This window comes from Carassius gibelio, chromosome B2 (genome assembly GCF_023724105.1).
Source record: "Carassius gibelio isolate Cgi1373 ecotype wild population from Czech Republic chromosome B2, carGib1.2-hapl.c, whole genome shotgun sequence".
Taxonomy (NCBI): domain Eukaryota; kingdom Metazoa; phylum Chordata; class Actinopteri; order Cypriniformes; family Cyprinidae; genus Carassius; species Carassius gibelio.
The window spans coordinates 31,446,504-31,472,456 of NC_068397.1; the positions used below are offsets into that span (position 1 = coordinate 31,446,504).

General features: G+C 40.2%; 1 protein-coding gene across 6 annotated transcripts; it reads left to right on the forward strand.

Annotated features, from left to right (window-relative positions):
- The first annotated feature begins 862 nt into the window (after positions 1–862).
- Positions 863–25,648, forward strand: LOC127951409 (tripartite motif-containing protein 16-like). 6 transcript variants are annotated; one of them, XM_052549289.1, is made up of 7 exons: positions 863–1,407; positions 22,860–22,964; positions 23,268–23,363; positions 23,443–23,676; positions 24,287–24,446; positions 24,587–24,634; positions 24,829–25,648. In XM_052549289.1, exons 1-7 carry the CDS (start codon positions 940–942, stop codon positions 25,407–25,409), a joined length of 1,692 nt encoding a protein of 563 aa, XP_052405249.1. In that variant the 5' UTR covers positions 863–939; the 3' UTR covers positions 25,410–25,648. The 6 variants fall into 6 exon arrangements, with proteins under 6 accessions (XP_052405249.1, XP_052405248.1, XP_052405250.1 ...); XM_052549288.1 differs by having other exon boundaries at positions 863–1,112; positions 22,565–22,964; XM_052549291.1 differs by lacking the exons at positions 22,860–22,964; positions 23,268–23,363; positions 23,443–23,676; positions 24,287–24,446; positions 24,587–24,634 and adding exons at positions 2,071–2,166; positions 2,246–2,479; positions 2,871–3,030; positions 3,171–3,218; positions 3,412–3,657 and having other exon boundaries at positions 868–1,512; positions 25,078–25,648.
- The last annotated feature ends 305 nt before the right edge of the window (positions 25,649–25,953 follow it).

Here is a 25,953-nt window from a genome sequence, read left to right on the forward strand (position 1 = left end):
CTTACAATTGCTATATACGTCAGAGGTCGCACGCCTCTGGAGCAACTAGAGGTTAAGTGTCTTGCTCAGGGACACATTGGTGTCTCACAGTGGATTCAAACCCAGGTCTCTCCGACCAATGGCATGCGTCTTATCCACTGTGCCACCATCCCCACCCCCACCAAGTGGTAATGATGCCATGATCTCTTTCTCCATTCTCAAAAAAATTACATTAGTTCCCAAAAACTTCTATTGCCTATGTTCTTTTCCCAGTGTTTCTTTCTATTTCCAGCTCCAGTTTACTTTGTGCCTTGTTTGTCCTCATAGTTACCTTTGTTTGTTGCCATAGCTACCCTTTTAGTTTCCATGTCAACCAATCACCTTCACCTGTCCCTTGTAAGCCCCTGGTTTTCTGGTGTTTTTCCATGTTCTTTTTCTTGTGTTGTCTTTAGTGGAACCTCTTTCTTGTTTCTTAAACTAAACACTCAAGTTCCATATACTTCACTTTCCACATTCCGTAGCTCAAATTAACGATTTTGATAATTATGCAGAACCATCAAGTAGACTCATTCTGTCTCAACATTAACTTTGCGCCTGTATGTTTACCATCCACACTGTGAAAAAATAGGGCTCTCTTCTTATTTATTTACTTGTGTTCTTTGAGTGTTTGTCTGAGACTGAAATCTAGTACACATTTAATTGTCAGGGTTCCCAATTATTAGTCTAAGAGAATCACGTTTCCAAGTCAAATACTTTGCTTTTACTTTAATAACAGTCAGATGTGTTGAAACTAATCTCAGCAGGAATGAGGAAGCTGCTTCACAGACTCACACACAAACCTGTTTTACACTCGTCACTCAAACACAGAACCAGGAAACAGAATAACGTGAGTTCAGGGAAAGAGAAACTGAAGTGTAGTTGAGCTGTTGTGTGTTTGTGTCTCTGTGTTCATGCAGTAAAATGGCAGAAGCCAGATTTTCTCAGGATGAGTTCATGTGTCCAGTGTGTCTGGATCTCCTGAAGGATCCAGTGACCGTTCCCTGTGGACACAGTTACTGTAAGATCTGTATTACAGACTGCTGGGATCAGGAGGATCAGAAGAGAGTCTACAGCTGTCCTCAGTGCAGACAGACCTTCAGTCCAAGACCTGCTTTAGCTAGAAACACTATCTTGGCTGAAATGGTGGAGAAACTGAAGAAGACCAGACTCTCTGCTGACTGTGAGGCTGGAGCTGGAGATGTGCAGTGTGACGTCTGTACTGGAAGAAAATACAGAGCCGTCAAGTCCTGTCTGGTGTGTCTGGAGTCTTACTGTCAAACTCATTTTGAGCGGCACGAGGAGTTTCATTCACGTAAACCACACAAAGTGACTGAAGTCACTGGACGACTGCAGGAGATGATCTGCCAGAAACATGAGAAGATCCTCGAGGTTTTCTGTCGCACTGATCAGAAGTGTATATGTCTGCTGTGTACGATTATTGAACATAAAAACCATGACATTGTACCAGCTGCAGACCAGAGGACAGAGACACAGGTATTTAACACTAGACACTGATGAAATATTGGACATTTGTGTCATACGTGTTTATATCTGCATCATATTAACAGCTCACAGCATTCACACGACACACAACAGCAGAAATGAATATCAGCTGCAAGAAGAGTTTCACTTTTTCCTGAAAATGCACCATAAACCTTTATCAACACTTTCTTTAAAAAAAAGTCCTTAAGCAACATAAAATAATGAAATGAACTAGTCACTTTCTTTGACAAAATAAACATCTGTCAGTAATAAAGCAAACTATACTACACAGCAGAAACATTGTCAGTGTGTAGCTCTACATCTGTGTTAGTTTTGCTTTCCTAATGCTTAGAACTGTGCTGTGAAACAATCCTTAATCTTCATGTTGATTCGTGTGAGATGATTGTAACAGATCATCACTTCTGGAGTTTGAACACACAGCCGTTGTTTATCAGTTGAGATACATAACCTTTAAACTGCCTCACCCTGTGTTTACTGGATTGATCTGTTCACGATGATTTAGAGCCAGTAGTTTTCTGTGAGATTGACGATCATCTGTTTGTCCTGCAGAAGCAGCTGAAGGAGACTCAGAAGACGCTCCAGCAGAGAATCCAGCAGAGAGAGAAAGATCTCCAGCAGCTGAGAGAGACTGTGGAGTCTCATAAGGTGAGTCTGGAGAAGAAGAGAAGTTTGTCTCCGTCTCAGTTCAGACTCACTGAAGCTGAATCACTGTGTGTCCTAACAGCGCTCTGCACAGACAGCAGTGGAGGACAGTGAGAGGATCTTTACTGAGCTCATCCGCTCCATTGAGAGAAGCCGCTCTGAGCTGATACGACTGATCAGAGATCAGGAAAAGACTGCAGTGAGTCGAGCTGAAGAACGACTGGAGCGACTGGAGCAGGAGATCAATGATCTGAGGAGGAGAGACGCTGAGCTGGAGCAGCTTTCACACACACAGGATCACATCCAGTTCCTGCAGGTAACACACATCTAGAAGAAGTTTGTCATGTAAGTTTGTCTTAAGATAAAACTCTTAGCTAAAAACTTTAAATGCTGTCTAGGAGAACTCTTAATAATAAGATAAAAGGTTTTGTGAATACGGGCCCTGGTTTTCATTTTTCTCAAGATTTTAGCTACGCTGCTCCTTATCTGCAGAATTTACTTCCACAAGACTCTCTTCCCATTTTCAAATCTCATTTAATGATAATAATTTTATCTTATTCTTTTGACTTTTGTTTTGTTTGTTTTTTTTTAATTACACCTACAAGAGTTACTCTATAGGTACACTGTTATAACAAAACATGACGCTGTGAATTCTGTTTACTTCTGCTGTAAATCTGTGATCTAAAGTGTTTCTGTGTTTTCTGTAGAGTTTCCAGTCTCTCTCAGCTCCTCCTGAATCTACAGACGTAAATGATGATCTCTTCAGTTCTCTCTTCTCTTCTGATGCTCTGAGAGAATCTGTCCATCAGCTGAGAGACAAACTGGAGGATTTCTGTAAAGAGCAGCTCCAGAAGATCTCAGACAGAGGTAAAGTCCTGGAGATTCATCTGCTCTCAGAAACCAGTCCATCATCATCTCATATCATGGAGAACATCATATTAGAAATGTGTTAGGAATAGATACAGGATCATGAGAATCACACTGTTCATGTCTGTTGATTTCCACAGTCACATTCACCAACATTGATCTCTGGACCAGGAAGGACTTCCTACAATGTAAGTCAGTAAGAAAACCAGCAGAAAACTCATGAGTGTGTTCATGTTCCTCCTGTAGAAGGAGAAAGAAGAGTTTATAACTGATGATGTAGATGATGATGTGCACAGATACTGAGACACTGATGATACACTGAACATGAAGAGATCAAACAGATTCATAATTCCTGATTCTGATGTGTTTTATCTCCATCAGATTCTCATCAGTTCACTCTGGATCTGAACACAGCACATAAACACCTCCGTCTGTCTGAGAACAACAGAGTGATTACTGACACTGGCACAGATCAGTCGTATCCTGATCATCCAGACAGATTTGATGAGTGGCCTCAGGTGTTGTGTAGAGAGAGTGTGTGTGGACGCTGTTACTGGGAGATTGAGTGGAGTGGAAGAGAAGTGTATATATCAGTGTCATATAAGAGCATCAGCAGGAAGGGAGCGGGTGTTGAGTGTGGGTTTGGATTTAATGATCAGTCCTGGAGTTTGTACTGCTCTCCCTACAGTTACTCATTCATTCACAATAACATACAGACTGATCTCTCTGTGAAGCCCATCAGCAGTAGAATAGGAGTGTGTAGTGATGATGATGATGATGATGATGATGATGATGATGATGATGTTGTCAGGAGAATAGGAGTGTTTGTGGATCACAGAGCAGGAACTCTGTCCTTCTACAGCGTCTCTGACACAATGAGCCTCATCCACACAGTCCAGACCACATTCACTCAGACGCTCTATCCTGGGTTTATGGTTTATTACGGATCATCAGTGAAACTGTGTTGATGAATCAGAATAGATATTATTATCATAATGGCCTTTCATTCAAAAGATCTCACAGTGAATAAATAAATGTCATTATTAACCTCATGTAGCTCCGGCCCTTTCCAGCGTTTGTGTTCTTCTGTATTCTGCTGTTTTTATTCTCATGCATTTAAATGTTAAACATTCATTTCATTGTTAATTTGTTTTTAATTTTAAGTTACAGCTTGTTAAATAATTAGTGTTTAAATGACAATTTTAAACTCTTCAAGCTCATTTATTCAATATGATTTCATGACATTCAAGGAAAATATTCTTGTTCTTTTTTAACTTCATTTGTCTCCCCACATTATTAAAATGCTTATTATAGAGAGCTTATAATATGAAAAAAACTAAGTGAATTCATATTGTGTAAATGTAAATTATTGGCAAGTGTAATTTAAAAAAAAATAATATTATGTTTTTTTTACATGAACATTAAAAATTTTCTATTTATCAAGAGCTATATCTGGAAGAGGCGGTACTGAGTAATCCTGCAATAAAACGACTTTATGAATTTGTAAATGTAATGATGTAAAACCAATGAAAAATAATCTGCACAATGAAACATGAGAATACAGATATGAAATATAACATGAGAAATGATTCTGCTATTCATATGCAAATGTGTGGATGATTTTCTCTGAGCTGCCAAACTCATTTACTTCCCTCCACACAAACAAACCAGCCTGCTCTCAATCAGGTCCTCCTCTGCCCTAGTTCCTGCACAGCACTTTTTCATCACTTTCATTTCAGCTTTATTTATACAAACGTTCAACAAATTAATTCAACTACTATAATAAATGAACAAAGAGGTAAATTATAGATTAAACCCAAATGTAATGGTTAGTTAGCAGGCAATTTCTTTTGTGCATTTTGTCTTCAATATTATCATTAATATTTTATAAATGTCTACATAGTTTTTTTTTTTAATTAAATTTTAGTTTCTATTTTTAGTTTATTTAGTTTTACTCTTTTTAGTTTTCTTCAAATTAAACCAAACATAAATGATAAACCTTTTATTTTTTGTAATATTTAATTTAAAGTTTATTTTATTTCAAATATTTTTTTTTATGGTTTTAGTTTTAGTTAATGATAATAACTTTGACCCAAACCTTATTTTTTTAATGAGATTCACTCTGTCATAAATAATAATATTAATATTAAGATTGTTAATTGAACAATATGTACAATTAACAATTTTTTATATACATTATTATTTTATACATATATATTTTATATTATATATGTTATTGTGCGTGTGTGTGTGTGTGTGTATTTTTTCTTTTATTATTTGTATTTTTATTTTTGTAAGTAATGTCCACTGGTTTTTCTGTCAGCAGCAGGTCGAGGCTGAATGGTTTGTCCTCTGCTCGTCTCAGGAGAGAAGCTGCTGTCTGACAGATAACACACACAATGAGGACAAACCCATGCAGATCTTCATTTAAACACAGCAAAATGAGACACAAATAACTCAGTAAAACTACACAAGCTGTGTTTGAAATCATTGTCACACAGTGTTTTGTCGGAAGGGCATTGTATTGTTATATTGTATTATAGGGTTCTAGTGATCAGTAACCAGCTGCTAGATTAATTTTTTGTTTGTTATTATTTTCATACTATTACAATTTTATTAATATTTTTATGATTTGGACTTCTTTTAAACATCTACTTTTCATGTTAAATTTAGTTTAAGGTTTAGTCATTTTCTTGTTTGTCGTTTTATTCTTTATTTAATCTTATTTTTGGTCATTTTCAAATTTGCTCTTCTGATTATTATTATTAGTATTATTGAAGTTTGAGCATTTTTAGATTTTCAAGAAACCTTATTCTGTATGATTTTTTTGCTTTTTACCCGTGGGGACCTCAATTTAGGTCCCCACCGTGACACAAGTCCCCATGAGTCTGTGTGTATTCAGGTTTAAGTCCCCACCAGAGAAACAAGTACACTCACACACACACACGCACACACACAACCTAACAGACAGATGATGGAGACAGAAACTAGACTACTGAACACACATACTATACAAGAACTTTAACAGTCAAAAAAAATAATTACATTTAATTTAATTTACTGTAATTTAATTAAAATGTATCAAGGTAGCTGTTTGGAGTGTATAGAAGTTAAACTAGACTGGATGTTCACAAACAGCATAAGAAAATCTACAAAGCTGCTATCTCTTCAGCTAAATCTGATATTACTCAGATCTGACCACGTCTAATGAAGGTAATGCAAGAATCGTCTGTTATGAAAGATGTTCTAAAGCTGGCACTGTTCCCTATTCATTTACAGTCCTCATCACACAGTTTGTGAAAGCTGTCAGTCAAACAGCAGAAACACACACAAGATCTGTAAAACCAGACACTAATTCACAGACTTTGACTCAGTTCTCAATTTCATAAAACACTTTTTGCAAAACACAACACAGTTCTCTTTGTAACGCAGAAATCTAACAGGAGTTAATATTATGGCAAAGGTGTTTGCAAATGTTTATTGTGTTTGTGTGTAAAAAGTTTATTGATTTTAAAAAAGGCAAAGGTTTAAAAAGAAAATGTAAGCAACACATTTACAGTTTTTTTTTTTTCAATTGGTTAAGCACAATTTTGAAAACAGGGCCAGGTTTTTCAAACCCCTTCACACAATTAGCACAACACTACACCAAAGTAGCACAACACCTCAAATCATTTGCAAAATGAAACACTTTTGTCAAAACTATACAATATCTTATAAAAACCTTATTTTGTTGTCATAAAAAACAACCATCATATGGTCTGACTCTGTTTGAATCAGTTAAACACTCCTGTGCTCAAAACCTACAACACTTTTAGCATTTACACAGAAAGTGTACAAATAAATTCACCAACACCACATGACACCAATTGTGCAGACTGATGAAAATAATTTATTTTAATGTACTCAAGTCAGTCAATACTGAACATTTCAACAAAACATTCATAAAACATTTTCCAGTTTTCATGTATTACTGAACATACCATTGTACTCTAAGCTTACAGGAATACTGTAACAAATTACATATCCAGTTCAGTACAGAAAAAAAAAAAAAAGCTGGATCTGGCCACAGGGCCTCATCAACATCACAGGATATATTTTCATTTGCAAGGCAATGTGGGAAGAATCTTTTCGAGTGACGAATCCACCCTTGTATGGATGCTGGTTCAGTTTGATCACATGCTTCCTCCATAGCTTGAATAAGGGGCATCTGAGATCATAAACCTTCCACCGCCATGTTGAGAAGAAATCCTCGATGGGGTTCAGGAAGGGGAAGTATAGCGGTAGTTATTGAACTGTAAATTGTGGGTGTTGTTGAAACCCGTTTTGGACCAGAGCAGAACGATGGAAAGCTACATTGTCCCAGACGACAATGTATTGCATCTGGTCCCTTTGGTTTGCTGCTGTGATGATATTGTGTAATCTGTCTAAAAATGTAAGAATGAATTCAGTGTTGTAAGGACCCAAGTTGGCATGGCGGTGGAGGACCCCATTCTGTGTAATGGCAGCACAAAGGGTAATGTTACCCCCACGTTACCCTGGTACATTGACAATAGCCCTGTGGCTGATGATGTTTTCTTCCCCTTCTTCGTACTGTTGTCAGGTTAAATCAAGCCTCATCAATGTAAATTAACTTATGCGGGACTTCCTCCGCATCCATTTGCAAAACTCTCTGAAATACAGCAAAAGATCACATTGTGTAGATCAGTATTCTGTAGGTCTGCTATATAGTAAAATCAGATGTACAGTAAAAATTTAATGTGTGCAGTACACAATACTACAGTCAGTGAACAAAACGTACCACCGCATATTTACGCCGCAGGACTTTCACCCTGTGAATTTCTTTCAAAGGGCACTTTATACAGTTGTTTCATTAAAACTTGATGTTTTTTAAGGATACAGGCTATTGTTGACAGAGAGACCTGTTGGACATTATTGAAAATTATGTGATCATTGACAATATGGGCTTGAATTTCTCGAAGTCTGATTGCATTATTGGCCAAAATGAGGTTTATGATCTCTCTCTCTTGCTCCTGTGTGAATATGGGGCCCCTCCCTCCTTGGTGTTCACGACGTTCAATCCTATGTTGGCCAAACAAAATACACAGCTTACTGTAAAATGATACATACAGGAATATATACAGTACCAAAATATAGAGTACATATACAGTACTGTTGATATAGTACATGCAGTAAGCAATGGATTTTCTGTTGACTGAAGAGAAGTTTCTCACCTGTGCTCTTGACGAAATGTCTAAACTATTGATGCTACCGGGTACCTGCTTAGGTTAGGCTGTACTCTCAATCCAGCCTCCCTCACTGTTAGTCCATGGTTTATTACATGGTCCACAATTGTAGCACGAATTTCGTTACACAGATTGGCTGTCTTCTTTGTGCATGTCCTACCCCTCCTCCAGGTCTTCCTCTCCCTCTTCCTGGTACTCTCTGGATTCCCCCTCTCATCCGCACTCTCCCTCTTCCTCTGACACCATCCATTTTTGTTGAAGACAGGTGAACTTACCTGTTGCCTTTTTATAGTGTTTTAACCTGATTGGTGTGTCTACAATTAAGCACCAGTGTGTGTGCACACCCAGGTGCCTGTGTTTAACCAATTGGTTCATGGGTGAGCTCATTTGAAAGCCTTTGCTTTTAAATTGCAAGGAAATTACATCATGATAAATAGGGCTGTAGTACTCGAGTCCGGTCTTTTCGAGACATTTTTCTGTCGTCTCGGACTTGTCTTGGACTCGTTGAATTTGCACTCGGACTTGTCTCGGACTTGGCCATTGGACTCGCCAAGTCTTCTAGTTGGTCTCGACCGAGTCCAGCAAAAAAATAAAATAAAAAATGTATCCTTCAAAACAAAACCACATTTGCATGATGTCGCGACTGAAACCGTGTGGAAAACGCTAGGCGCGCCGCTCTCCTTATTTCCAAAGCACTCTGTAGCCTGCGCTTGCGCTCCAGTGGCGTCTGCTGTTGCTGGGCAACCATGACCCGCTCTTCATGATGACGCAGAAGTTTCAGCAAAGAAAACATGGAATTCCAGCACTAAACATCACTTGCAGTAGCTCTGCTAATAGATTCATTTAAAAAATGACTATCCTTGTACAGCTATGATCATCTGTTTCTCCATCTTAGCTTTCAGTATTGTTCCGGGAAAGGATGTGCATGACCAGTGGTGCACTTACTGCGACCTGAAAAGTTTAGATGTTACTAATTTAATTTTCTACCTGTTAGATTGTGTTTTATTTACGTCTACACCTAGATAGCCTTTTTTTATTATCAATTAACGCGTATTAATGTATAGCCTTATGCAACAATTAGTACATGTACATTTTAAAAACTTTATATATGACATTACATATTTACATTTTCATGTAACAGCCAGTATTAGTATCTGTAACAATCACAAAATTTTTCCTATCTGCATTCGGATACAACATCGTACAGTTACTTGATAAGACTGTTATGACTTTTTATATATTTTTTTGTAGTTATCACTGAACAAGTAGGCTATGTCGTGTTAAACTGAAATAATTAGTAATTTCTAAAATAATATTTATCATGCAAGCAGAGAGATGTCATGACAAACGTTTAGTGATCATTTGAACACGACTGAATCCATTCAATGCACACATTCTCATTACGCAGAACACTTTGAGCGAGTCTTAATGTTAATGAACTTCACTAAACAGATGTGTGTGTTCTGCGCAAACCAGCAAAAGGTAAAGATGCAAACATGTAGGACAAGTAGACAATGTATCCGTATCGAAGCTGATTATTAGCCTACTCTTGAGAGAGAACTGATTTGGTTTTTGAGAGACTGAGACGCGCAGCGCGGCTGTTTGATTGGTGAGCGCGCTGTGCTTATTCAATACTTTCAATATTTGACTTTTAAATATATACAAATAATATAACGTGTAGCTATGATGTATTATTATAGGTAAAATTACTCTTGCAACGCTCTGATTTCTGAGAGATAAACAGAGAGGCGACAACAATGCAGTGTTTGATTTGCGCGCTTTTCACTCATAAAGTTTACATTCATTCACTTCTGGCGCTGATCCCCTGGCTCACCTGTTATCTAGCAAACACCAGACTGTGTCAGCTTTAGCCGAGTATTCAGGCAGAATTATTCTTTGAGCGTTATTCGTTTTTTAAGCCATTATCCTTGCCATTCCGAATAAGGTATTCGGCTTCAGGCACAACCCTAATTATTACATTACATATTTTATTTTTACATGCAACATAGATAAGGTCATATAGTAACAGCTCCACGCAATATTGTAATTCTAAAATTCACGTCGTACTTGCAAACACTTTGTATGCATTATGGTTAATGCATGCTGGAGTAGTCGATTGTTTCCGACAGAGCTCGACTAGTCTATGCAAGCCCTAATACAGTATGACAAAAATGTCGCTGTATTTATGTGCGCATGTCCAGTAGAGCCAAACGTATCCATTCTAGCCTTGCTGCACGCATTTGTCATATCCCGAGCTTTGCGTGTGTCTGTGCACTGTGCCAAGGCATCTGTCATATACATTTTTGACCACAGATATAATGTCAACAAAAAATAAAGTACATAAAAATTATTTGACCTTACAGTTCCAAACTGTGTTTGTTTATCCAAGTTTAGCTCCCAGGGTCGGACTGGGGGTAAAACCAGTACTCATTACCAGGGCCCCAAAGGAAGAGAGGGCCCTTGAAAAGTATGAATCTGAAATATATATTTTTTACCTGGATATTTTCATGGGTGGGGGCCATGGGGGCCCATCAGGACTGCCTATGCATAGGGCCCAGGATCTTTAACGCCCCTGTTAGCTTTAACCCTAATTATACACACTTGAACCTATTCAAGCTCTTACTAGACACACTAATCTTCCAGGTGTTTTAAGGCCAGTTGGAGCTAAACTTTTCAGGACATTGGCCATCCAGGATGTAGTTTGGAGACCCCTGTCCTACAGAGTTGTTACTTTGCACATGCTTTTTGATCATTACAAATAATAATGTAAAATGATTTTCTTAGAATAGGAGATATGCTGTCTCTCGCATCACAAACATTATCAGTAGTTAAGTATGTGGTCTTGAAGAGGACCCTTTTTTCTTTCATTTGGACTCGGTCTTGGACTTGGACTCGAAACTTTTGGACTTGGACTTGACTTGGACTCGAACCTCTTTGGACTCGGTCTTGACTCGGTCTCGACTAGTCCTGGACTTGGACTCGACAAAGCCGGACTTGACTACAGCTCTAATGATAAATTTCTTCGTCAAATGCATACAAGTGTGTTTAGTGTTTTGCAAATCACGGTGTGTAATGTTTTGCAAAAAGTGTGAAGCTGACAATGTGCTTACAGTTGTGCATATCTAGGCCGGTGTTTTGCTCCTTGAGTGTAAGGTTTTGCTAATTGTGAGAAAGTTCAAATTTTAGTGTGTAGGCAATTGAAAAAACTGTAATATATAATTAATGTAAAAATAGATATTCCTTGACAAAGGGGTATAACTGTACAATAACTATTACAAAGAAAAAAAAAGGTGGGCAAAGGAATATATAACTCAAAATGAATAGTTTGTATATAAAATACTTATAATTGTATTGATTTATGAAAGTTGCAGTTTTAATAAATTCTTGTTTTCTGTTACTTGTATAGATTAAATTTGTGAGATGATGTTCTTATGAAAAATGGTAGAATGGTTCTTATAAAAAGCTAAGACTTTATGCACTTTTTCTGGTTAATATATTAAATTATGTCTAATTATTATGGAATTGGGTTGAGTGAAGAAAAAACAACAACTATCAATTAAAATGCAACCTCAGAGCTACACTGTTACAGACACGCCAGGTTCCACCTCCACTCATTCACAACGCACGCCCTCAACTGAGTACTGAGCACTTCCACCTGACCCTCATCATCATCCAATCACCTCTATAAATACCACACATACCACACTATAAATACCACACACGCACCCAGTCAGCGTTTGCAACAAGGTCTTACCTGTATGCTAACTCTAAGGACTAACGCGATCTCTACTGCCCTCTCTCCAGTGATCTCCAGAAGTTCCCAGTCATCTCCGTGCGTGTGTGTGGTACACCTCCCTCCTTTGATGTCTCTACCCTGCTACCACGGATCACTTCATCACAGCCATACTCCATATCACTTTACCCAGCACTACCCACTTCTCTGCTTGTGTCTCAATAAACTGTCTTTCTGTTATTCCTCAGCCTCCTGTGGTATTCCGTAACAGAAGACCGGACCAACACTGATCGGCACAAGCATGAGCCTCATGGACCCCTTTCAAGACCTGGTCGATGCACTACGTAAGACACTCACCACTCCACACGCATCCCCGACACCAGCGAGTACTTTCGCCAACAACGCCAGCACTTCCTCACCTGCCCTACTCTGGTTTGGTGGAGGATTGCAGTGGTTTTCTTCAATGCTCGCTGGTCCTGGAGATGCAACAGCACTTATACCCAACCGAGAGATCCAAGGTAGCATTCGTAATTTCTCAACTGTAAGGTAAAGCACTTCTGTGGGCAAATTCAATTTGGACTCAGAATAACCCAGTTATCCAGTCTTATTCCAGCTTCATCGACCATTTCCGAGAAGTTTTTGGCAGACCAGCTTGGCATTCGTCAATTGGTGAGAAGCTGTATAACCTTAAACAGGGAAAAATGTCTGTCAATGAATATGCTCTTCAGTTCAGGACTCTAGCGGCCACCATTGGATGGAACGAACAGGCCTTGCTGACTACATACCGTCAGGGATTGGAACCTCGAGTGCGGTTGCATCTCGCTGCATACGAGGACACCATCGGGCTTGAACGGTTCATCCAACTTTCCATCTGCTTCGCCACCCGTATGCAGTCGTACTTAGAAGAGCACCAGGGCCAGACGTATTCCACCTCGCCACTCTGCCGACCAGAGGCCGTCAGCTCCCCAGAACCAGCCAACGAACCTATGCTAGTTGACTCCTATCGACTCACTATGGCTGAAAGACAAAGACGGCTGGCCCATAATCTTTGCCTCTACTGTGCATCCCTGGGGCATATCATCTCTGTATGCCCCGTCCGTCCTCCTCGTCCCATGGTGAGTGCCATTCTCTCTTCGAAGTACCAAATGAAACCACTCGCCACTGTTGTGACACTTACTGCCGCTGACATTTCTCTTCCAGTTTCTGCCCTCCGCGATTCTGGGTCAGCCGGCAACTTAATCTCAGGCGCACTCTGCCGTCAACTCAATCTCGCTACCACGGCAACGCCGTCAGCCTACCAGGTCCAAACAATAACCGGAAGGCCGTTGAGTAGAAGATGTGTGGGTCATAGTGTGGGTCCCATTACCCTCCAAACCAGACTACTCCACCACGAGGAGATCCATCTGCTGGTTCTGGAGGAATCCACCGCTGACATCATTCTAGGGCGCCCATGGTTGGAGCAGAACCCTGTCATCTCGTGGAAGACGGGCGAAGTCCTGAAGTTGGGTGATTCCTGTTTCCAGGGCTGCATCACCGGTTGTCCTGTCCCAGCCAAACCTTCCCCTGCACCTCTTCCAGTTTACACTACCTCAATTGAGAGAGACTTACAAACTCCAATTAACACCTGAGTACCGCATTCACCCCACTTTCCATGTGTCTCTCCTTAAGCCTCACCATCCCTCTATTTCTCCCTCCACAGAACCTGGCGAAGCCGAAGCCCCCCCTCCACTCCTCCTTGAAGACGGTGCTGCCTACGAAGTAAGAGACATCCTGGACTCCCGGCAGCGTGGTGGACAACTTGAATACCTAGTGGATCGTATTCCATAACATTTACTTTTTTTTTCTTTTTTTTTTGTATTAAACTTCCAATTTTACTTATTTCTTAAACTGCAAAATCTAAACCATACGTTACAAATCAATATCGATCAATAAATGTAATGCGTAATGAAAACCAACACCAAGAACAGACTAACACACTGCAGAAGAAATGAAGCACAAAGCAAAATTAATTACAATCATTAACAGTGCTTTATGTGGCCCAAACGAGGTGCCGGTACTCTATTATAGCTTTTTTCTTTTATCTTTTTTTTTTTTTGATGACTCCCCTCATCCGCTGAGGTAACTACTATATTAAAGGGGTTTTATATATAGCAGTCAACAGACGACCTTACAAAAAATAAATCATTTTATTCGTTTGTGGATTTGCTTGAGCTAGAAAGAGCTACTGAACATAAATAAAATGTGCAAAAGTATTTTGAAAAAATACCCAGAAAAAGCTACTTCATTACTTCATTAGCTTGCGTCTGACCTGCAGCGATATCATTCTGGCTTGGTGGGGTGTCAGCTAGTGAGTCATCTGATTCTGACCATGTTCTTTTAGTACTCAGAGTCTGAAGCCAGGAGAGCATATTAAGTGCTGTTCACTGTATTTGTATTTTTACCGAGCCGAGCCGTTTCACACACCTCCGGCCACGTTGAATTGTTGACACTGACAGCGGCAAAAGCGACGCATGCACTTTTCACTTGTAAAACTCAAGGGTGTATGGGTAATGTAGTCTCTGCTCTAGGTGGGACGAATTCGGAAGCGTGCATTGTGAAGGGCGCTCTGAAAAGATGTCCAAATGAACGTACCTATACGCTAAAAGCACGTTCTGGGTGCACGGAGAGGTGGCAGTACACTCAAGAGCTATATTTGGAAGTTTCGGTTCTGAGTACCAGTGCGTACCGGCCCACTTAAAGCACTGATTGAAACCAAACCAAACCTGAGCCTGTCTTAAAGGGATACTCCACACCAAAATTAAAATATTGTCATTAATCACTTACCCCCATGTCCTTCCGAAACCATAAAAGCTTTGTTCATCTTCGGAACACAATTTAAGATATTTTGGATGAAAATTGGGAAGCTTGTGACTGTCCCATTGACTGCCAACTAAATTACACTGTCAAGGTCCAGAAAAGTCTGAAAGACATCGTTCTTGTGAAGTTTCGGTGTCTCTAAAGTTATAAGCAATGGTCAATCTAATCATAGCCTTTGAGCTGCTTTTCCTGAGCAAATCTACTCAACCCTACAATGAAACTCCATTGATGTTCTTGAGCTGTTAGATGTTTTAGCATCCAAACTGTTCCTAGAAAGTTCACATATAAGGCGCTTTCTCACCGCATAGATCTAGGGTCATTTTCCTGGTTATATTCACTCTGAACTCTGAAGCAGCGACAGCGATGTCTTTATTCGCAGCATTTACAAACGTCAATAACTAATGAATGGAGGATGCTGTGATTGGAGCTGTTTTTCATGTGTATAGGGTTTTGTGATAATCGAGATGGAATGTAAACACAATTTACATGATTACATGATTTTTATGACAACTTGCAGTGTTACCATACAGACTTGATTAAATAATGTACTGATTTTCTGTCTGAGTTAGTGCTGGATGCAAATAAAGTTTTATTTGTTGGGGATTTTAATATCCATGTTGATAAGGAAAAAGATGCATTGGGATCAGCATTCACAGACATTCTGAAATCTATTGTGGTTAGACAACACGTTTCAGGACCTACTCATTGTCGAAATCATACTCTAGATTTAATATTGTCACATGGAATTGATGTTGATGGTGTTGAAATTATGCAGCCAAGTGATGATATCTCAGATCATTATTTAGTTTTGTGCAAACTTTATATAGCTAAACAGTAATTCTACTCCTTGTTACAAGTATGGTAGCAGCATCACCTCCACCACCTAAAAGAGGTGCTTCCAGAAGTCATAGATCCTCTTCTGACTATTATTAATTCCTCATTGTCATTAGGATATGTCCCCAAAACCTTCAAACTGGCTGTTATTAAGCCTCTCATCAAATCTCCCTTTTCTGTCCAAGATATTTGAAAAGGTGGTATCCTCACAATTATATTCCTTCTTAGAGAAAAATGGTATATGTGAGGATTTCCAGTCAGGATTTAGACCGTATCATAGTACTGAGACTGCTCTCCTTAGAGTTACAAATGATCTGCTCTTATTATCTGATCGTGGGTGTACCTCTCTATTAGTTTTATTGGACCTTAGTGCTGAGTTCAACACTATTAACCACAACATTCTTTTGCATAGACTAGAAAACTTTATTGGCATCAGTGGAAGTGCATTAGCATGGTTCAAATCGTACTTGACTGCCATCAGTTCGTAGCAATGAATGAAGATGTATCATATCGATCACAAGTGCAGTATGGAGTACCTCAAGGCTCAGTACTAGGGCCGCTACTCTTCATGCTTTATATGTTACCCTTGGGAGATATCATCAGGAAACACAGTGTTAGCTTTCACTGCTATGCTGATGATACTCAGCTCTATATTTCTTTGTGGCCCAGCGAAACATACCAATTTGAAAAACTAGCAGAATTCTTAGTCAATATTGTAATGGTGGCTGCCCCAAATAAAATTGTATTTAATAAATGTAAATTTAATTTACATTTTTCGGGCGCCAGACAAGCAAAACTTAACCTAAATATATATGTAGGCGTAATTAATTTCTGTTTCCCCGTAAATAGCTCAAGCCACTGTTACACAACAACAACAAAAAATATATTTTAATAAAACATATTTTTCCTAAAAAAAATTACATGAAGTTAAATTTTCAAACCATTTGTATTTTTTTTTTTCGTTACTTCACATAACAAATGACAAACGAAATAGTGTAAACAGAAAGTAAGTACATTGCTGTTCAAGTTCAATTCAAGATTTCATAAACGAGTACAAAAAAACTGGATTACAAGTAATTTCTTATTGCTAAATTAAAAACAAAATTCTAACCTGAAGGTTGCAGATTCAAGTCTCTGTCTCTCAGATTCAAGCAGGAGTGTGTTTCAGTGCTGTGTGTGTGCGCTTGGATGGGTTAAATGCAGAGCAACATTTCAGAGTATGTTTTACCATACTTGGAAAAATGTCACGACTTTTGACTTTACAGTCCCGAATGTCCGCGAAAACCAAAATCAACTAGATGAGCCCCAGAGACAGATTCCTAGTGAAGTCCTTGTTTCCTAGACGGCCTCCGAGGCAAGACCACAGGAACCAGTTGAGTCCTCTGCACAATGTTACTGTGCTGCAGCCTGGAATTGAACTACTGGTTTCATCTTGTCAAAGGAGATCTGGCCCCCACCTGATTCGGTTTCTTCTGATGTTTTTTTCCATTCTGTCACCAATGGAGTTTTGGTTCATTGCCGCTGCCACATAGGCATTCTAGGCACGTGCCTATGCTCACTCATCCAGGGAGCCCAAGTACAATGTATAAAAAAAAATTATACTGTGGGCTATCTAAAACAGTAGAAAAACCAAAACTCCAAAAGACACCTAGCAAATTAATATAACAAACAATAGGCTAAAGCAGTGGTTCCCAACCTTTTTCAACCCGCGGCCCACACAACCAAACACATATGTTTGCGCGGCCCACCTCAAAAAAATTAACTGACCCCGCTATTGTTGGGTTAATAACATAGTACTCAGAAGCTAGATTTTTAACTGTATTTATTGAATAAACTAGGGCTGTGCGATATGGACAAAAAAAAAAAAACTATCGCGATTTTTTTGATCAATTTTGCAATTGTGACACACACCGATATGCTTTTACAGTCATAAATGCATTCAGGATTAATTTGAAACATATTTCCAAAAGAAAACCAATCAGAGCTTTATCAAAAAGTTGTAACATCTCTAGAACAGACATAAGTCAAAATTATCACTATAGTGAAGATGTAAAAAAATGTAGAGACTTGTGGCAAAAAATAAAAAACCTGTATACAGGGACTTTTTCTTTTTTGCCATGCATTGTTCATAGAGCTCATTAATTGTAGCGGTGCCTCAGGTGTTTGCAGTGTGTATACAGTATGTGTATGCGGTCAGCAGTGAGAGCGCATAAGTATAACGAGAAAGCACATTAAAATAATGCACGAGTGCGAATCTCACTGTTCGCAGCAGATTTCCTTTGCTCTGTCACAAAACCAGTCGTGCTTGCTCAGATACACGCTGCTTTGCGAGGAGAGAGTGTGCACACTTAAAACGTGTCTTCTCTCACTTAGACTGCATCCTGTTCACTAACAAATTCACTCTATGCTCATGTGTTAGACATGAATTATTTTCGCACGTTTTTATTTCTAGCTTTTTACCGCAGTGAGAACGCTCTGATCCGTCAACATTGGTTCAGAAAAAAGGCGCATCACAGACAGTGTGTGAACCTGGAGTTAGGCATATGCCCAGACTCTGTTCTCGCGCTAGGCGCAATGCATTCTGATGGGATCGGATACGGGAGGTCAGGCCCGTGGAAAATTGTGCTATAAAGCGATTTAGAAATCACGCACGCTCAAATCGTGATTTTAGGACGTTTTCTTTTAATCGCACAGCCCTAGAATGGACTGGAAATGAACAGAAAATAATTGGCGGCCTACCTGCAATACCACCGCGGCCCACTTTTTAGCTCTAAAATTATTTTTTTCAAATAGCAATAGAAGGTTTGGAGTAAGGTACGTAAATTAGTTCAACACACTGGGTTTAGTTTTGTGACGACTGGGTGAAGGAGAAGCTGGAAACTATTGCGAGTATGATTAATATTTAATGAAAACTAAAACAAAACAAACAAGAATACAAACAACACTGGGAAGATGACAATCCAAGATGGTGAAGGCGGTGAGTAATCCAGATGGTGGTGGAGAGTTGGCAGCAGGAGAGAATGGCACAGGGACTGCGGGGAATCGAGCCGAAGGTAAGTTGTGATGCTTGTGAAGGTGCGATGAGTGGATGAGTTCCTGGGGGAAGACATGGACATCCAAACGAAGAACAACACAGAAACAAAGAACAGTTACCAACATGAAACAACGCATTCACAAACACAAGACGTGAGACAAGCCATTATATAGGGAGAGAGTGATGAGTGACAGCTGCTGCTGATGACAATTAACGGAGACGCCCACAAGCTAATCAGTGCAGACGCAAAACACACAGACTTCACCACAAAGTGCAAAACCCAGAGATCACGGTTTATCAACTGTGACAGGACAGTACCCCCCCCCCCCCCCCCCCCGCACCCTCTAAGAACGCCTCCACAAGTTCCAAGAAGGTCCTACCTGCTGATTGTAATCATCAATAAGGGAGTGATCCAATATGTCCCTAGTAGGTACCCAACTCCTCTCCTCTGGGCCGTAACCTTCCCAGTCCACCAGGTACTGGAATCCTCGCCCCCTCTGTCTCGAGTCCAAAATACAATTAACCGAATATGTCGGTTCCCCATCTACGAGACGCGGCGGCGGGGGAACCGCAGTAGACAGATTAATACGTGCATAAAACACGAGTTTAATTTTGGACACATGAAAGGCGGGATGTATCCTCCTGTACGCTGGAGGTAGTTTGAGGTAGACTGTCACCGGACTTATGATCTTGGTGATAGTAAACGGGCCAATAAATTTGGGAGCTAACTTGTTAGATACGGATCGCAGAGGAATGTTATTGGTAGAATGCCACACTTTTTGACCCACAACGTAAACGGGAGGCTTTGACCGGTGGCGATTGGCCTTGGCCTTAGTGCGCTCCCTCATCCGGAGCAGAGTCTTGCGGGCTCTGGTCCAGGTGCGGTGGCACCTCTGGACAAATGCGTGAGCGGAGGGGACCGTGACTTCAGATTCCAAACTGGGAAAAAACTTTGTGGCTGGTAACCTAAGCTGCACTGGAACGGAGAAAGGCGCGTGGCTGACACTGGTAATGAATTGTGGTCGTACTTCACCATAGAGAGTTGTTGGGTCCAGGAAGAAGGATTCTTGGAGACCAAACATCGCAACGTCCTCTCTAAATCTTGGTTGGCTCACTCAGACTGCCCGTTACTTTGGGGATGATAACCCGAAGACAAGCTAACTGACGCTCCTAGCAATTTACAAAACTCTTTCCAAAATTTGGATATAAATTGAGATCCCCTGTCAGAAACCACGTCTATCGGGAGGACATGAAGCCAAAAGACGTGATCTAGGACAGTGACCACTGTTTCCTTGGCTGTCGGTAATTTGGGCAAGGGAATGAAATGTTCCGCCTTCGAGAACCGGTCCACTACGGTCAAAACGACCGTCATGCCATTAGAGGGTGGGAGGGCGGGAACAAAATCTAGTGCAATGTGGGACCAGGGTCTCGAAGGGACAGACAGTGGTTGAAGGAGCCCATCAGGAGGTCGGTTGGATGACTTACCACTGGCGCAAACTGAGCAAGCGAAAACAAAAATCGCGGACGTCACGAGCCATAAGTGGCCACCAGAATCATTGTTTAACTAACCCATTAGTTCGACTTATCCCTGGATGACAAGCAACGTTAGAGCAGTGACCCCACTGAATGACTTCAGACCTTAACTCCTCCGGCACAAATAAACAATTTGGAGGACAACCGGGCGTAGGCGTTACCCCTTCTAAGGCCTTCGACTCGACCTCCCATACGAGTGGTGAGACCACTACTTTCTCAGGTAAAATACATTTGGGAGTCACCGGACGGGCGGAGGGATCAAAAAGACTTGATAAAGAATTGGGTTTGACATTTTTGGAACCCGGGCGGTACAATAAAGTAAAATCAAAGCGACCGAAAAAAGGTGCCCACCGAGCATGCCTGGAATTGAGTCTTTTGGCAGTTCTAATGTATTCTAAAATCTTATGATCGGTCCAAACAATGAAAGGTACCCCTGAGCCTTCCAGCCAGTGACACCACTCCTCTGAAGCTAATTTGATGGCCAACAATTCTCACTGTTACCAATGTCATAATTGCGTTCAGCAGGAGATAAACGATGGGAAAAAAAACACGCAAGGATGTACCTTATCGTCCGAGGCAGCACGTTGCCTACCACCACCTCTGATGCGTCAACCTCCACCACGAATTGCCGTGTGGGGTCAGGGGCCACAAGGATAGGAGCCGAAACAAAGCGGTCCTTTGAGGTTAGTGAATGCAGTCGTGGATTATGTTTCATTAACCAGGGGTGACCTAAGACAATGGGAGCTATGGGGGAGTCCATGAGAAAAAAGGATATGGTTTCACGATGATTGTCTGAAGTGAGCAGAGTGATGGGTTCAGTGCAGTGGGTGACGTGAGGCAGTTCCTGGAAGAGACACAGGCAAGACAGGAATGTTCAGGTGATGTGAAAGGAGTGAGTCGATGAAATTACCTTCGGCTCCGGACTCCAGAAGGGCGTGACAGTGATGTGTGTGATTCTCCCAATGCAGTTTCACTGGAGGGAGAGTCAATGATGTTGTTGAGGACTTCCCAGTGGAGATCCCACCCGATAGTAGCCTCATTTTTACTACCAGGCTGGCTCTTTCACAGGAATAGATGGTATGTCCTAAGCCTCCGCAGTACAAACATAATCCTTGGGACCTCCGCCACGCTCTCTCCCTCCGGGACAGCTGAGCTCTACCCACCTGCATGGGTTTGTGGTCGTCGACGGGACTCACTGCGTTCTCTCAACTCGACTGGCCCCTTTCTGTCCCCTGTTTACCAACCGTGACAAGTTTCAGAAACATTACCGATGTATTAAAATAAAATATCTGAACAATGTCTTGAAGTGTGACTCCAGGCTGTTAAAATTCTTAGAGAAATAATGCACTGCCGAAGTGGTAATGATGCCATGATCTCTTTCTCCATTCTCAAAAAAATTACATTAGTTCCCAAAAACTTCTATTGCCTATGTTCTTTTCCCAGTGTTTCTTTCTGTCTACTGCTCCTGTTTACTTTGTGCCTTGTTTGTCCTCATAGTTACCTTTGTTTGTTGCCATAGCTACCCTTTTAGTTTCCATGTCAACCAATCACCTTCACCTGTCCCTTGTAAGCCCCTGGTTTTCTGGTGTTTTTCCATGTTCTTTTTCTTGTGTTGTGTTTGGTGAAACCTCTTTCTTGTTTCTTAAACTAAACACTCAAGTTCCATATACTTCACTTTCCACATTCCGTAGCTCAAATTAACGATTTTGATAATTATGCAGAACCATCGAGTAGACTCATTCTGTCTGAACATTAACTTTGCGCCTGTATGTTTACCATCCACACTGTGAAAAAATAGGGCTCTCTTCTTATTTATTTACTTGTGTTCTTTGAGTGTTTGCCTGAGACTGAAATCTAGTGCACATTTAATTGTCAAGGTTCCCAATTATTAGTCTAAGAGAATCACGTTTCCAAGTCAAATACTTTGCTTTTACTTTAATAACAGTCAGGCATGTTGAAACTAAACTCAGCAGGAATGAGGAAGCTGCTTTACAGACTCACAGACAAACCTGTTTTACACACGTCACTCAAACACAGAACCAGGAAACAGAATCACATGAGTTCAGGGAAAGAGAAACTGAAGTGTAGTTGAGCTGTTGTGTGTTTGTGTCTGTGTTCATGCAGTAAAATGGCAGAAGCCAGATTTTCTCAGAATGAGTTCATGTGTCCAGTGTGTCTGGATCTGCTGAAGGATCCAGTGGCCATTCCCTGTGGACACAGTTACTGTAAGATCTGTATTACAGACTGCTGGGATCAGGAGGATCAGAAGAGAGTCTACAGCTGTCCTCAGTGCAGACAGACCTTCAGTCCAAGACCTGCTTTAGCTAGAAACACCATGCTGGCTGAAGTGGTGGAGAAACTGAAGAAGACCAGACTCTCTGCTGACTGTGAGGCAGGAGCTGGAGATGTGCAGTGTGACGTCTGTACTGGAAGAAAATACAGAGCCGTCAAGTCCTGTCTGGTGTGTCTGGAGTCTTACTGTCAAACTCATTTTGAGCGGCACGAGGAGTTTCATTCACGGAAACCACACAAAGTGACTGAAGTCACTGGACGACTGCAGGAGATGATCTGCCAGAAACATGAGAAGATCCTCGAGGTTTTCTGTCGCACTGATCAGAAGTGTATATGTCTGCTGTGTACGATTATTGAACATAAAAACCATGACATTGTTCCAGCTGCAGACCAGAGGACAGAGACACAGGTATTCAGTAGTCTTTTTATTTTCTGTGTAGATCCACAGCTTAATTACACAGAAACACAGTTAGTGTGAAGCTCTATGTCTGTGTCAGTTTCACTTTTATAATACTTACACACGCAGCATGAAACAAGCCTTAATCTTCATGTTGATTCATGTATGATTCTTGTATTGTAACAGATCTTCGCTTCTGGAGTTTGAACATACAGTCATTAGTTATCAGCTCCTCTTTTACTGGATTGATCTGTTCATGATGATTTAGTGCCAGTAGTTTTCTGTGAGATTGACGATCATCTGTTTGTCCTGCAGAAGCAGCTGAAGGAGACACAGAAGACGCTCCAGCAGAGAATCCAGCAGAGAGAGAAAGATCTCCAGCAGCTGAGAGAGACTGTGGAGTCTCATAAGGTGAGTCTGGAGAAGAAGAGAAGTTTGTCTCCGTCTCAGTTCAGACTCACTGAAGCTGAATCACTGTGTGTCCTAACAGCGCTCTGCACAGACAGCAGTGGAGGACAGTGAGAGGATCTTTACTGAGCTCATCCGCTCCATTGAGAGAAGCCGCTCTGAGCTGATACGACTGATCAGAGATCAGGAAAAGACTGCAGTGAGTCGAGCTGAAGAACGACTGGAGCGACTGGAGCAGGAGATCAATGATCTGAGGAGGAGAGACGCTGAGCTGGAGCAGCTTTCACACACACAGGATCACATCCAATTCCTGCAGGTAACACACATCTAGAAGAAGTTTGTCATGTAAGTTTGTCTTAAGATAAAACTCTTAGCTAAAAACGTTAAATGCTATTTAGGAGAACACTTAATAATAAGATAAAAGGTTTTGTGAATACGGGCCCTGGTTTTCATTTTTCTCAAGCTTTTATTCGAAACAGTGACTCTCTTCCCATTTTCAAATCTCATTTAATGATAATAATTTTATCTTATTCTGTTGACTTTGAAGTGGGTTTGAATGTCATTGTAACTGTTTTATGTGTTTTTAATTTTATGTAATGTGACATTGAGAGCCATGTAAGGCGTCCATAAATAAAATGTATTATTATTATTATTATTATTATTATTATTATTATTATTATTATTATGTCATACATACTACGTACTATTAGAATAGGTACCCCGTAGTATACTTAGACTTATAATATATACTTAGTATATTTGTAATTTTCCATGTTGTAATTGTTATTCCCAAAATTTTTATATTATTCATTCATACCTACACAAGGTACTCTATAGGTGAACTGTTATTACAAAACATTACGCTGTAAATTGTGTTTACTTCTGCTGTAAATCTGTGATCTAAAGTGTTTCTGTGTTTTCTGTAGAGTTTCCAGTCTCTCTCAGCTCCTCCTGAATCTACAGACGTAAATGATGATCTCTTCATTTCTCTCTTCTCTTCTGATGATCTGAGAGAATCTGTCCATCAGCTGAGAGACAAACTGGAGGATTTCTGTAAAGAGCAGCTGAAGAAGATCTCAGACAGAGGTAAAGTCCTGGAGATTCATCTGCTCTCAGAAACCAGTCCATCATCATCTCATATCATGGAGAACATCATATTAGAAATGTGTTAGGAATAGATACAGGATCATGAGAATCACACTGTTCATGTCTGTTGATTTCCACAGTCACATTCACCAACATTGATCTCTGGACCAGGAAGGACTTCCTACAATGTAAGTCAGTAAGAAAACCAGCAGAAAAACTCATGAGTGTGTTCATGTTCCTCCTGTAGAAGGAGAAAGAAGAGTTTATAACTGATGATGTAAATGATGATGTGCACAGATACTGAGACACTGATGATACACTGAACATGAAGAGATCAAACAGATTCATAATTCCTGATTCTGATGTGTTTTATCTCCATCAGATTCCCATCAGTTCACTCTGGATCTGAACACAGTGAATAATTACCTCCGTCTGTCTGAGAACAACAGAGTGATTACTGACACTGACACAGTCCAGTCGTATCCTGATCATCCAGACAGATTTGATGGTTATGCTCAGGTGTTGTGTAGAGAGAGTGTGTGTGGACGCTGTTACTGGGAGATTGAGTGGAGTGGAGATGATGGTGTGTGTATATCAGTGTCATATAAGAGCATCAGCAGGAAGGGAGGAGGTGTTGAGTGTGTGTTTGGATGGAATGATCAGTCCTGGAGTTTGGACTGCTCTCCCTCCAGTTACTCATTCATACACAATAACATAGTGACTGATCTCTCTGTGAAGTCCATCAGCAGTAGAACAGGAGTGTGTAGTGATGATGATGATGATGATGATGATGATGCTGTCAGGAGAATAGGAGTGTTTGTGGATCACAGAGCAGGAACTCTGTCCTTCTACAGCGTCTCTGACACAATGAGCCTCATCCACACAGTCCAGACCACATTCACTCAGACGCTCTATCCTGGGTTTTGGGTTTATAATCTTGGATCATCAGTGAAACTGTGTTGATGAATCAGAATAGATATTATTATCATAATGGCCTTTCAATTCAAAAGATCTCACTGTGAATGAATAAATGTCATTATTAACCTCATGTAGCTCCGGCCCTTTCCAGCGTTTGTGTTCTTCTGTATTCTGCTGTTTTTATTCTCATGCATTTAAATGTTAAACATTCATTTAATTGTTAATTTGTTTTTAATTGTTACAGCTTGTTAAATAATTAGTGTTTAAATGACAATTTTAAACTCTTCAAGCTCATTTATTCAATATGATTTCATGACATTCAAGGAAAATATTCTTGTTCTTTTTGAAATTCATTTGTCTCCCCACATTGTTAAAATGCTTATTATAGAGAGCTTATAATATGACAAAACTAAGTTAATTTATATTGTGTAAATGTAAATTATTGACAAGTGTAATTTAACAAAAATTAATATTATGTGGCATATAACATAGTTCTGAATTAGATTTTTTTTTTTTTTTTTTTTACATGAACATTACAAATTGTAATTTATCAAGAGCTATATTTGGAAGTGGCGGTACTGGTTCATTA

Bases quoted from the DNA above. Each gene is read 5' to 3' on its own strand.
- LOC127951409 (XM_052549285.1), top strand. From the start codon at position 940: ATGGCAGAAGCCAGATTTTCTCAGGATGAGTTCATGTGTCCAGTGTGT. The intron at 1,513-2,070 runs GTATTTAACACT...TTTGTCCTGCAG, and splicing joins ACCAGAGGACAGAGACACAG to AAGCAGCTGAAGGAGACTCA. The intron at 2,167-2,245 runs GTGAGTCTGGAG...GTGTCCTAACAG, and splicing joins AGACTGTGGAGTCTCATAAG to CGCTCTGCACAGACAGCAGT.